The sequence below is a fragment of the Dunckerocampus dactyliophorus genome, chromosome 10 (assembly GCF_027744805.1).
Source record: "Dunckerocampus dactyliophorus isolate RoL2022-P2 chromosome 10, RoL_Ddac_1.1, whole genome shotgun sequence".
In the NCBI taxonomy this organism is placed as follows: domain Eukaryota; kingdom Metazoa; phylum Chordata; class Actinopteri; order Syngnathiformes; family Syngnathidae; genus Dunckerocampus; species Dunckerocampus dactyliophorus.
In genome coordinates, this window is record NC_072828.1 from 22,150,089 (window position 1) to 22,164,448 (window position 14,360).

The following is a 14,360-nucleotide window of genomic DNA, read 5'->3' on the forward strand; positions in this document are numbered from 1 at the left end:
GTATCAGACTGTAACATTGACTATGTTTACATGCACACAATATTCCTGTATTAACTGTAATTTTTGTACAAGGATTACACATACAAGGATTTTAATGTCCTCCAATTCTGGAATGGCCCATGGAAACTAGCATTATTATGTTTGCAAAGGCCCAACTCTTCAATTGAACCTTACTAAATGTACAGGGTATAAATAATTGACTACATTGTGGCTGAATCTTAAGAAAAGTAGGTTATGTGATTAAACTGACCAAGGTCGCTTTATGGCTGTACCCATGATGACCACCAGGTGGCGACACGTGTATTGGAGGCGACCATGTGTTCCATGGTGTCTTCAGACTTGGGGATCTTAGTGGGCAGGATTGCGATCACTTGCAGACAGAGAAGAGGAGAAAGTCAAGGAGGAAGAGGCACGCAAACCAGCACTGACGCTCATCCATTCACGGAGTTTGTGTACGCTCAGCAACTTTACATTAAGTCGCCAACTTTTTTGTGTGGAGGTACTCCGACTGCAACTTTTGAGCGCGGTGGATGTTTAAAGCGGACCAAGGTGAAACACAGAGCCAAGAGGAATGTATCCGAGTCGGACAGCGACGAGCGGGTGTCTTCGGAGATGTCCAGGCTGGATGGCCCTGCTGCTCATCGGCATCTTGGACCTCGGCGCTGCCGGTGAGTTTCCAAACTTTTTAAACCACGTCATCCCCCTTCTGCTTTTATTATGTAGTTCTCATCAACACATGCGTGGATTCAAATGTCCGTCTTTTATTTGAAAAAAACACACACACACACACACACTCACACACATACAGTACACTTTTCTGTGATGCTGAGTTCATCACAAAGGTGTAAAACAGGGCTATCCAAATTGCGGCCCCGGGGGCCATGGTGGATACAAATTAAAGTAACAAAAAGGCACAGTGTAAAGAGAAAAGCTTGAAATGTTGACACTAGTAACTACTAAAACACAGATTTGCCTTTTAAGTATATATATATTTTTGTCTTTTTACAAAATGAATACATTTATAAATGTAAAAATAAAATAAGTGGTCCTCCGCATCCTTTTATTTTTTTCAGTATGCGCCCCTCAGTTGAAAAAGTGAATGTCTTTGTTTCCCTCCTCTATTGGTTTTTGTTTGACCGTGATAATCCCGTACGTGTAATTTAAACAGTACCCCATGCAAACAAAGCGGCCTCCCCTCTCATGTAAATGATCTTTGCTATTTAGATGATGGGCCCCATTGTCAGTGTGGAGCCTCCACACAGGGAAGGACTTGACTCCTCAGGCCCACAATGTGAGCCTCTTAGCCAGGCAGCTGGAGAGCTATTGTGCCTCCTAACCCCCATTTAGAGATAAGGAGGAGGCCACCAGGGTGAACTTTTTAGGTGACAGTTGAGCCACTTTTTGGAAGCCGCATGAGGATGCAACAAGGCTGCGCTTAAAATTGATTTCTTCTGTGGCAGGTTCCTCTTTGTTTCATCTCTCTTTCCACCTTGCTTGATTGTTTACTTTGCTCTTCACTGAAATATTTTACAATATAACCTCACTATCTGCTAGTATAGTAGGGAAGTGGTTCTCAACCTTTTTTCCGTACCCCCTGTGGAAATATTAATTTCCATTCAAGTACCGCCTAACCAGAGAAACACATTTTTGGTTGGGGAAAAAAAGATGTCCAAAACAGTGCTCATCAGTGCGACCAGGTCAGTTATGATAACAAAAAAAAAGGTAGCGCCAAATCTATTTGTGGCGGTCCAAACTTATCAGTGGCGGGCCGCTACCATTAAATGAATTCATGGGAAACACTGATACTCATGCATTTTCCTACATTTAATGGGTTTTCTGATTGTAGTTTAAGCTGAACAGCATCATCTGTGGCAGTCCATATTCATGCATTGATTTATTTGTGGTGGGCCGTAATGTATGGGGAACACTGTCATTAGATAGCGCAGGTGTACCTAATGTTTAGATCGTTTTTTTAAATCCGTTTTTGGTGGAATAAAAAGCCACTGCAAGGCTCCATTTCATTCTAGTTTCTCAAACGTCTCTCAGCTACCGTTCATTTGTTGCACTTAGATTCAGAGTAAGAACACAACTTAGCCGGGGTATTGCGGATGTCATCTTGCGCTCAATTCCCATGAAAATGCTTCCCTGTGTTTGCAGATGAAGATGTTTTGTCTGTTGACCACACTGTAATGGGAACAGAGGAAAAAGAGAAACATGGCGCCTCAGCATGTGAGAAGATGAGCGCAGTAGTCTGTGATCAGAGGCCGCTGGCTACAATGTTTGGTCTGTGAAAGTGACTGAGGACACATGACAGAAACTGAGTGGCGTGGCTGGCTTCCTTTCAACTTGCTGCTGTCAAGCCTCCAGTCAGAGGTCACTGAAGTATTGCTACTTCGGTGGCCTGAGTGGTAAAGCTGCTCATAATATTTCAAAACATGATTCAGTAATTAAACAAAAACGGCATACTATCACTATTGCGCATGTTCGAATGGCAGTCACTGAAGGGTAACTCAAATTTATACAAAATTGTACACGTCATGAAGATAAACAACCCCTACAACATTGTTGTCAATAAAATTCTGCATGGACAGCACGGTGGAGTAGTGGTTACCACGTCGGCCTCATAGTCAGGAGATTTGGGTTTGAATATCTGTGAGAAAATCTCAGTGTGGAATTGACAGGTTTTCCCTGTGCTTGTGTGGGTTTTCTCCAGGCACATTTCAAAAACATGCGTGTTAAATTGTGCATAGGTGTGAATGTGAGTTTGAACGGTTGTTAGTAGGGGTGTCACAAGGTCTCGCAAGATTAAAATGTAGATTAAACGCTGTCTCACGAGAACAGGGAAGCCTGTAGCCAGTCAGACTGTGAACTATGGCATCACTACTGTAAATGATAATACATGTAATATGATAGTGGCAGTGTGCAAGGTAGGATTGGAACCGCACATTAAGTGCTTTACGCACACTATAAACCTTGCAATCCAGCCTAGTTTGGTGTTCCCAGCGTCACTTGCTCATGACATGTGGCTGTTTTTTCTGTTTGGTGTTGATCAGCTGCCACTGTGTTAATGTCGTAATTCGTAAGGAGTTGTCGTAATTCTACGTTTGACCAAAGTTACTCGAGATTTGTCAGAACAAAACACGATCGCTGTGTTAGACTTGTGACATCTATTTCACTACTTCCTGGTTCGGCATTCTAAGTATCATGAGAACTGTAGTTCTTTTAGCGTAAACAGAAAATAATCCTCTGCAATCTATTTCACATGTGTCTATACATTGACATCAACATAAATGATTAGAGTAGCAGCTACAACTGCCATCATTTAAAATTTTTTTTTAATCATTTTTAGTTTTTGTTTCAAGCAACCCGCAAGCTCCAGCCAAGAGCCCAGTCCCCAAAACCCGGCCGGAGAAACTAGCACACGTACACCGGCTCCCCTCACCGTGGGTTGAGTGAGCAGAGTGTTGAAGGGTCGAGCGAGATGGAGAGAGGGGGCGACAGAGCGCAGCGATGTGCCTGAGCCCACAACAGTAGTTATTGCACGATAATATGGCTCAATATCTGCCTTTGCTACCTCAAAATTAAGGCACAAATATAACTCCATAGACGTGCACGTCCAAGAAAATCTTTGAGCTGCGACTCGCTAGCGCTGACTATTGTAGCGCACTGACCAGTCTCTCGCTCCTCACCACTGCTCGGTTTACCACTGCATCACTGCAGAAACAAAATAACATTTAAAATACGGCAAAAATGGTGGTAATAGAGCAAAAGGCACAATGTGAAGAAGCTGCCAACAACCAATAATAACACAAAGCTTTGTATTTAAAGACAAAGCTTTAAATATCTATACGTTCTACAAAATAAAAAGTAAACCTTTCTACAATATATATATATATATATATATATATATATATATATAAGGGAGGATCTGACGTTGCGATGGTAGTGTGGGGATGGCCCATCCATTCATTTTGTATGCCGCTTATCCTAACATATATTTTACATATAATTGAAATATATTGTGTGTATGTTTACACATGTATAACAAATTAATGTATGGGAAACACTGTCACATATTATTAAGTCTTCTCATCCTGTTTGCACAACATATGCTCCTCCAAAAGATATATCAATAACATAGCTTCATCCTTTTCATTGTTTGAAAACATGTTTTAATAGGAATGTGTGGCCTGGCATTGGGTAATGATTTTATACACATGGTGCTCTGATGAACCTCCATGTTATTTACTTTTGGAAGTCTTTTTTTGCTCATGTCAGACAGTTAAATCATAATTACCCACTAAACAGATAAAGAGCATCTTCTGTGTAATGAACTTTCCTTAGGATTGCTTCATTAGAAATTCTTTAACATTTTGATAAACTTCATTAGTTCATTTTGGGGCATATCCCAGCTGACTGCAGGTTAGAGGCGGGATTCACCCTGGACTCGTCACCAGTCAATCACAAGACGCATATAGACAAACAACCATTCACATTCACATTCTCACCTACGGACAATACACATAGAATTCACACCCAGAACCTCTGGGCTGTGAGGCAGATGTGCTTACCACACTCCTATTGTGCTGGCTCTTGATAAACCCTTTCATGCATTTAAAGAACAATTAATATATCTGTGTAAGCAGAGAGGTCAGTTTTCAGTTAGAAAGTGGAAGAATATTACCATATGGTGTTGTTTCAAAACGCTCATTCCATCAATCAATCTATGCCCTTAAACTGCAAAGTAATCATCTGTGACAAGCCTATAAAAATAAATTGACGACAATGTTTTCCGACTACATAAATTGTGTACATGTTCCTGACGTGGGGTATTCATCTGAGAAGGTAAAAGGTCCTCTGCAGAGCAAAAGACCCCATGTGAAATCTGTTTAGAATTGCATTTAGCTATTTAATAACACTCAGGAAGCCTATAGATCACGTTTGCCCCAGCTGTCACGCTACAGTCTGCAACAGAGTGCAATGTTGACACTAAAGGCACTTCACATCTAGAGGAGGGGGCACTAATGTATTAGAGCTTGTCCTGCACTCTTTGCTACTGAGATGTGTCTGTGCGCTGTTCTGTGTCATCTGACATTTTTTACAGTCATAAAGGGAGTCATTTTCATGCCGGTTAAAAACTGGGAGCCGTGTCATCCTTCTAACTAGTTCAGATCAGCTGCTCCACCAAGTGACTGGTAACTGACGTTCCAGTGATGGCTGGTCATTAACGGATTGCAACATATCTAATGATGGCCTCAGACCCTGGCACAGTACGATATGCAAACAAAGCATATTCAAATTATGCTGTTGAAGACAGGTTCTTTATTGCTAACTTTACTTTATAACTCACACAATTATTAAACGCATTTTAAACGATAAAATGTGTCGGGGCTCACTCGAGATGTCTGATATTGGCTTTTTTGCTGTAAACCGTCATGCCGATATTGTTCAACTCTCAAATTTGCACTACAAATCTGGTCCGTATTTATTTATTCTTATTCCATTTTCTTATTTTTCTTATCTCTCATGTCTTGTCTTGGTTGTTTTAGTTTGTATTTATGTGATTTAGTTCATAATGACATTTTTGCGGAGCTGCTGGAAATGTGAATTTCTCTTGGTGATTAATAAGGTATCTATCTGTCTGTCTGTCTGTCTGTCTACTTTTTTTCCGATATTATCCAACTGTCAATTACCAATATGTGTAACAAATATCCTGTCGTGGAATTAACACCGCCGCCACGAGTGGCTACGTTTCAAGCAGCAAGTTAACATATCACATAAATCAACTACTACATGGGTAATAAACAGCATAACAGGTAACTTTAACCGCTTTTTACAAGTGCCCACAGGGCATGCTGGGTAGTCCTGTGACAACAACCATATGAACTATGAAAGACAAAACATTGGATATCAGGAGTGTGTGAACGTCTTGTTTACTTCCCAGACGACCTCCTCAACATGTTTTGCAATCAAGCAAAAATGCGAGAAACACCGCGACATGTCTGGAGAGAGCGTACCACAAGCTGCCCAGCATGCCTTGCGGCGTGAACATATGGAGTTTGTCATTTTGGCATGGGTGTTGTGCGTAGACGTTTTTTTGTATGCCTGCATGGTGCAGTAGATGGGTTACATTGTGTGTGTTGACATGTTGTGGTGTTGTTTGGATGGCTTTTTTTGTACAAGCGGCAGATTGCATCCGACTATTTCCTGTGCGACCCAAGCGTGCCACAGTAGCACAGCATGTCATTTTGCCAGCTATGTTGTATGTTATGTTGTTATGTTGTTCAAGGTTTAGAAAAAAATAAGTAATTTGGAAACGCCCAGTGGGCTGGATTAAGATGTTTGGTGGGCCCGATGTGGCCCGCGGGCCGCAGTTTGCCCACCCCTGCATTAGAGCCATGCTTATTTGTGGTTTGGCATTCATTCCCTTGCATATTTTCTTTTCTCCACTTTTAAATTGTAAATAATTAGTTTTTTAAAATAGTAACTAAAATAGTCAATTTTTGAAAAGCAGCGATAGAGTGAAGGAGCGATATTCGAACCGCGATGTACATTACTGAGCGACTGAAATGGTTTTAAAGTGTCCGAAATGAGCATTTTAGGGATTTTTATGGCTATGTCCATTATTTGCGTTTTTTTCACCATTCGCTTGGGGTTGTGGGGATTTACTGTGCTACGTTACGTAAAAGTACCCTAAAAGCTTTTTGTAGTTTGGGAAGATGTGAATAAATGGGTCTTGATCAATATAAAAATAATGTAAAAGACTCTTACACCGTGCTTTACTTGTTCATTATCAATAGCTTGTGTCTGCTCTATGTCAATGTGGTCCACTGCTACAAAGGACAGACTCTTTGCAGTATATTGTATGCTAATGTTTGCTTGAAGTCTCTTAAAAGTATGCAGAAGATTGCTTTCCGAATGTATCACATTGCCAGTGTTTAGTGTTTCTATCTCCCCTGTGTGATGTGGAATTCACTCATTATGGAGTTTCCTTATGATGTGTAAGCCTAGTGAAGGTTACACATCTTTTCCACCGACTTGTCGGCTGGAATGTCCTGACAATATGCTTGGTTGGTAGAGGAATCTTATTGGAGACATTTTTAGGGTTTTCTTTTTTTATTGATCTCCGCCATGCCAAGCCAGGGCTTTGTGCGAATCCTCGGAACGTGACTTGATTTCCCGCATCCATGTAATATTGGCAGAAAACTGCTCTGACTCCCTTAAATTGGATTGCGTGGAGCGCGTTTATTTTTTAGTGGTAACAGTGCTTTGGCGAAGCAGGCGTTCCATCACGGGATAAACACACTTCTCTCTGATCCTTGCTGGAGACGTTTGATAAAGTTTTTACCACTATAAACTGTAAACTCTAGCCAAGCATGAAAACCTTTTCCTGCAATTTACTCTCTCTGCCTAGGAGGTCAGTCTGTTGGGGAGAGAGAAAAAAAACATCATCAAATCAAACCACTGAATGTCAGGTTCAAAGCCACAATATGTAGTTTTTGATCTTAAAATATCAGTTTCAAAAGTGTGTTGATGCTACACCGTCTTTCAAGAGAATAGCTTGTCTTTTGTTACCATGGCAACCATGGATTACCCTCCTTTTGTGACCTCTATTCTTGGACCAGCCTGGACACCGCGTTGTGTTAGTTTTATCTTTACCAAATTAGTAATTTCCACATTTCAAGATGTTATTGAAGCAATTGCATTGATGTCACATTTTATATTGAAATTGTCATAAGCGGAAGAAAATAGAAGGCTGGATGGTGAATCACATTATATTACATCAAGTATATAAAAAAAAAACTTTCTTTATTCTGTTGTCAAATACAATTTACAGTAATTAATTGCGGTTAATTGGTTCCAGACCCGACAGTGATAAGTGAATTTCCTCGAAGTAGGATTCCTTGTGTATAAATAGAATATTTTCGTAGTTAGAGCATAGAAAACCTGTTTAAGATCTTCTAAATACGGTTTTTAAAATGATTAGAACCCCCTCGACATGGACTAACACCCCTAAACTCGTAATGCCCAATACAGTAGACATAAAAACAGAAACAAATAAGACATTTAAGACATAAGTAAGACTCACACTCGTGTGTGTTGCTGTTAATGTGTTCCAGTGGCGTAGACAGGAAGTGACGTTGGGGGTTCAGAGCTGAGTTTTAGCTCGGTGTGAGTATTGGCTTGCAACAGTAGCCCGTGTTAGGGATTATTGTGTATTTTGTGAAATACTGTAATTCATACCTGCAATAAAAAGCTGTTGTTCCGGTGATCAAGTCAGGTACTTGTGTCTCACAGAACATTACAGTAACATTACTGACACCGAGGCTACGTTCACACTGCAGGTCAATTACGATGTTTTTTGCTCATGTGTGACCTGTATCTGATTTTTTTCGTGTCCGTGTGAACAGCACAATTCCGATTTTTTCAAATGCGACTCAGGCCTCATTCGTATGTGGATATAAATCCGATATGTATGTGATGCGACTGCAGTATGAACGGTCAGGTCGCATATATCCGACCTATACGTCATCGAAAGGCGTGTATTGCTGTGCTTACTCGATGTAGGCAGTGATTGAAAGGCGTGGTTTGTCGTGAAAGACTTGGATAATGGTACTCCCCGAAAAGTTCTTGTTCTCCTCAGAAAATAATTATTTTGCAGCTTTTGACAGTGAGTGTCTCCCCACTCCTGTCTCAGACATACAGTACATCCACATGCACTTTGGAACAGACGTGGCAGCAAGTTGTCAACGAACTGTGCTCTTTCCTCTTAATCTCCTACACGGAATCATTTGGTTGAGAAAATATTGACTCCAGTTGCACAAAATCCTTGAAATTGCCACAAAAGCGCTAGTAATATGCGAATCGATACTGACATATCGAGTTTGAGATACCAGCGCTACATGTTCTAAAGTCAAATCTGATAGCAAAATATTGATACTTTTGATACTTCAGATATGACTTTGTCCTTTGTTTTTTCTGATGTTGTATGTTACCTTGGCTATATTGTAAATCACCCCACTATCTCAGCATCCCTACCTCAGGGTTTAAAATAAATCATAAATTACTGTGCTTGTATTCTTTGTGATATTATTTGAAATACTGTACACTGATTTTTAAATTTTACCAGATGCATTTGCACATAGTATCGGATCGGTCTCGCCGGTACCGGCCTGAATTTTACCCAGATCAGCTCAGAAATTGTGACATTCGAAGACATTCGCGTCTTCCGCTGTGGAACACATACGTAAACAAGATGGCCGTGGCGCTCCGTCGCAGAAGTAGATGTAGATTTAGTGAAAATATATATTTAATGAAATATTGTTTCAGATGAAAACTTACTAAAAATTTTTTCTTGCCTTCTACATATTTTCATTCAGCACGTATGTTCTACACTAACCTACGCTTGCCGCATAGATTAATTTTCTTAACCGTACTTTACTGATGTAATACACTAAGGCGTGCTTTATGTATAAAAGCATGCCAATGGCAAAGTGAGTCTTTAATGAGGCTAATGCAACAGGCCACACATATTGCATATCAGTTACCGGTGTTGAATTGGTGTAGTTAAATGTGGAGGTCGTCAGGGAATACTACTGTCTTAAAGAGCTCCTTGAGGCCGTGCTTCATTGCAATTTTCTCAAATTACACCTTTGTTAGCGTCCACCATTGCTAACTGTGTCCCAGCTTAATGGGTGTAGATCCGGGTACATTTCATTTAATAGGGGGTGGGATAAAGCCTGATGTTTTAAATCCCCTATATATGTCAGAGTAAATCTTTTAAACCCTGTTTGCGTTGCATTAAGCACGAAGGAAACCCAAACTGAAAACTGGGAGACTGAGTTCCCTCCAGCCTCAATTATGTCTTTGTAAAACATACACTCACAGTTTTTATGGGCATCTTTGACAAAGAATATCTGTATAAAGTGGTTATCGCACTGGCAGGATTCCATTCGAAATATTAGTCGCTCCAAGTGTGTTTTCAAGACAGTCCAACCACTTGGATTTGGGCCCCCCTGGTTTGATATGAGATTCAAAACTGATTCCCAAGTGAACTAAGCCAGCACACTTATATATTTTAGAGGAAAAATGACATCGTAAATCAGTGGCACACCGCTTATCAGGCTTGCATGAGACAAAAGCAGATGTTATATACTAATGAGCGCCCTCTTACTTGGCCCTTCTTGTCTGGTGGGATGTTGCTGCAGTAGAAACAACAATTCATCACATTAATTAATCATAAGCAGTTTGTCAGGAACACTTTTGTATCCTATCTGTGTTTCTCTATTTGTCCTTTAATTCACATGTAGAATATGGTGTCTGTATACCCTACAGAGTCACCGTGTCGGGGTTTTGAGCTATTTGGGCTGTAGGAAATTGAACTTTGAAAAAGCATGTAATTGTGAGCCATTTAAATTAACCCTATAGTGACCCTATTAGATGTGTGTATATTTGTGCTCTGTGTAAATAAACCAAATAGTGCACAGGGAGATTCATGCGTGTGCACGTGCAGTGAGTGATTTGCACAAGGCTCAATGTTCTCATCCAATGATCCTCCTTATTTGTTGTGGAATGTAAGTTGTTGTAATGAAAATTTGATTCAAATTTTGTGTGCACGTTTTATGGACACAGCTACATAAATTAATTGCGTAATTTCATATGGAAGAGTACAGTATGCGTACTGCTAAACGTGTGTTGTGCCTTATGGGGAATTCAACCAGAATTTGTTTGTCACCCACTCTTGTTTAAACTGTTTTACTTTTCAAAGTTTGGCTGTCTGGTGTGTGTTTTGCTGTACAATTTATTAAATAGCACTTTTATTAAAATTAAGTATATATTAGGACAGGAGCTGCAACAATTCATTGATGAATCAATGACTAATCCATTATCCATCTATCCATCCCTTTTCTACACCGCTTCTCCTCACTAGGGTGGCGGGGGGTATGCTGGAGCCTATCTCTGCTGACTTCGGGCGACAGGCGGGGTACACCCTGGACTGGTCGCCAGCCAATCACAGGGCACATACTGTATAGACAAACAACCATTCACACTCACATTCATACCTATGGACAATTTAGAGTTGTCAGTTAACCTAACATGCATGTTTTTGGAATGTGGGAGGAAACCGGAGTACCCGGAGACAACTATTTTGGCAATCAATTCATTTTTTTTTATTTAAAAATGTAAATATCCTCTGATTTCAGTCTCTCAAATGTGAATATTTTTAAATTTCCTCAGTCACCCATGAAAGCAGAAATATTATCTTTGTGTTTTCAAATCATCACACAGCTTTGACTATGGGGAAAAAAAAAAAAGTAATTGACATGTTTGCCACTTTTCTGATATGCTGCGGACCAAACCACTAACTGTTTGTTTAGTTCATATTGATTTGGTCTTTGTTTCTTTATGTTACGAGTTTAAAAAAAAGCGTCTTTATTCCAATAAAACTTTTTTCTGTTGATATTTTGACTTTATTCTCGTAAAATTGAAGCTGACGTTTCGATTTTTGCTGTTGTTGCTTGTCTTACTTTTCTTGTTAAATTATATTTTTAGGATGTGCCACAGACCGGTAAAAAAAAACAGCTGCAGGCCGCAAATGGCCCCTCGACCACACTTTGGACATCCCTGGTCTAGTGCCTGACCTATTACTTGAAACAGCAAGCTTTATATTAATTAAGAAAATAATGATTAGTTGCAGTTCTAAAACAAATGCATAGACTTCAGTCTCGCCTTTTGATGATGCAATAACGTAACTACAGAATGGAACAAAAGTGTTTGCGCAGCCTGGTCAGAATTTATCGAGCACAACCAGGCAGTGTGTCGTGCGTGTGCTGCGTGGTCTATGATTTTCCTTTGTGTCTTTGTACTTTTTTGCCAGCATGAATGTGAAATGGGTCTTAAATTGTATTCATTGTGGTCTTTAAAAGGTCTTTAAAAGTCTTAAGTTTGACTTAGAAACCTGCAGAGAATCTGGGAAAGGTCAAATTTGTGTTATTTAATGTACTAATCTAGATATCTATATCTGCTTCTGCCTGAATCTAGATATCCATTCATATGTATGATTAACTAAACCACTACATCACCATGCTGGCTGGCTTTTCCACATTGTTGCCACATAACTCAGTCATTCACACAAAGCAGACTGAGTACCTGATGTACATGTGTCGTGTTTTCCTCATTTTTGTTGATAACGTCCTGTGGGATGGCTGTCAAAAATCTATAAGACAAACTGTGTATCTTGAAGAGCTACAGATTATGCAACGCTCGACACCACCCAAAATTTTGGCAAACTCAACGTTTCCCGTAGAATCCCTCTTGGCCGCTAAAACCCAGTTGGTTTTGCCATATAGCACCTTTTTAGTCCGTCACCTAACTGTCCAGAATGTGGGTCTAATTACACAGTAGAAGAACACAGGTTCAAGGAAAGAGCAGCGCATTGTAGGGATTCTGTCCTGATTAGTTAACTTGAGGTTTGTCGACTGTTTGAGGGAGTCTCGTGTTAAATAGCTGTGGGGTTTTGTGGTGACATCTGCCAGAGTGCTTATGGAAGGAGATAGAATAACCATAAGAGGGGTATATGTGTTGTTACATTCTATTATCTCGTCCCTTTGCTGTCCTTCATTTTCAGTCACGCATGTAGAACTTTGCAAGAGCTTAAAGCACTTTCATCAACTGGAATACCCCTGACCTGCGACTTTTACATTTATTGCTTGAAACCCTGAAAGCCACTCCCTGCTGAATTGCTCAGTCTTTGCAATGAAAAATCCCTAGAAGGGGAGTGTTGAGGGGAAAATTGACTTAAACCAGCCTCTCTGTTTTTATATAAAGCATATCCACTCTGACCGGTTATTTAATGTCCCAATGGATGTTCATCAAGGCTGACACTGACTTGGAACCAACTGGAGTTTAAGTTTACCGACTGGTGCGGTTGTCTCCCACAGGCCAACAGGCCTCTTACACCTCACTCTTGTTTTCCTGTCTCTCCATATATCTGACTGGGTCTGTCTAGAACACCCCCCTGCCCCCTCCCCACCTCCAAGCTCTCTCAGAGGCATTGATTTCAACAGGTCAGGAAATGAAACTCCTTTGCCCTGCAATTCACAGCAGGAGATGGGGACCAGTGGAGGGAAAGAGGAAGAGGTACATCGAAGAGGAAAAATTCATCCACAGCTTTGTAGAAGGGGTGAAATGATTGATATGACTGAGTACTTTGACGGGCTTGGCTCAGCCAAAAGATCAAATCAACTCTCAGCCAGTGATATTACTTACAGACCCACTGAAAAATAGCAAAGTGGATAGAAAAGCCACCAATAAATGTTAGTACAGTTAGGGCCCTATAGTTTCCGGGTTAACAGAATTGCGGAATTGGCCAATAAAAACGCAATCTACTATAAATGCGGAATCTCGCGGAAATTGACAGTGTGAATGAAATGCTGTTGCTCCAGCGGACTGCTTATTTGTCGTGGCATGTCCGCACAAACACTAACCGGCCCTTTCCTGAACGAAACATGTCGAGGCACAACCAGAAACATTGACAAAGTCGGCAAAAAAAACTTTGAAACTCTTACTGGTCACCGAGCGTGAGGTCCCGTACAGCAATAACCAGTGTAAGATGGCGGGGTTAGCTTAGTTTAGCGGAGCATGCTAGTTCGGCTGTGTGTGTGTGTATGTGTGTGTGTGCCACTCGTATGAGTCGTATGAGTTGTGTTTTAGTGGAAGCCTTGTGTGAAAGAAGGACGACAGCCACGGCTGCAGGAGGCACTCGGCAAGCTAATTTGCTAAAACATGCATTAGTTTTTACTGATGGGCTGTAGTCAACACGAAACAGCATGTTTTATTAATTACCTTGCGTGACACTGGGGGGTCTCTGAGCAGCTCTGTACTCTTAAATACTATCAGTGCCTACATTTACTGTACTTTCTTACGTATTTGGTTATCTCATGCTTTACTCACTTGGCTAGGTTTTTATGTTATAGGTTTATTGTATATTGTCAATATGCTTTTCTTCATAAGTAGATTATCTGTCTTGTATAGGTATTCTGGTCTATTGTGCTTTTTGTATCACTGCGTTTTTAAAAAAAAAACTGTGATAGAGTGAAACGGCAAAATTTGATCCGCGATGTGGCAAGGCACGACTGTATACTTTATATACTTTGTATACGTGTAGACTTTAAGAAGTCAGCGAATATGCAGGGCCTCGAATGCTTCATCGCGAATATACGGGGATCCGCTGTAATTGACGTGAATATTCATTTTCCGACTGTACTGTTATGGAGTCATGGTGTTAACGAGGCTTAATTATTGGTTGAGTGTTGTTGGTCCCTCTATCTTTGACAACTCTTAACCTTCACCCTTTTATC

General features: G+C 40.5%; 1 protein-coding gene across 2 annotated transcripts in view; it reads left to right on the forward strand.

Moving 5' to 3' along the window:
* The first annotated feature begins 230 nt into the window (after nucleotides 1-230).
* ror1 (receptor tyrosine kinase-like orphan receptor 1) overlaps nucleotides 231-14,360 on the forward strand; it is a 145,019-nt gene continuing 130,889 nt past the window's right edge. For both annotated transcript variants that reach the window (XM_054789398.1, XM_054789399.1), the window contains exon 1: nucleotides 231-668. In XM_054789398.1, the coding sequence (XP_054645373.1) occupies nucleotides 572-668 (97 nt within the window). In that variant the 5' untranslated portion in view covers nucleotides 231-571. The remainder of the gene's footprint in view (nucleotides 669-14,360) is intronic.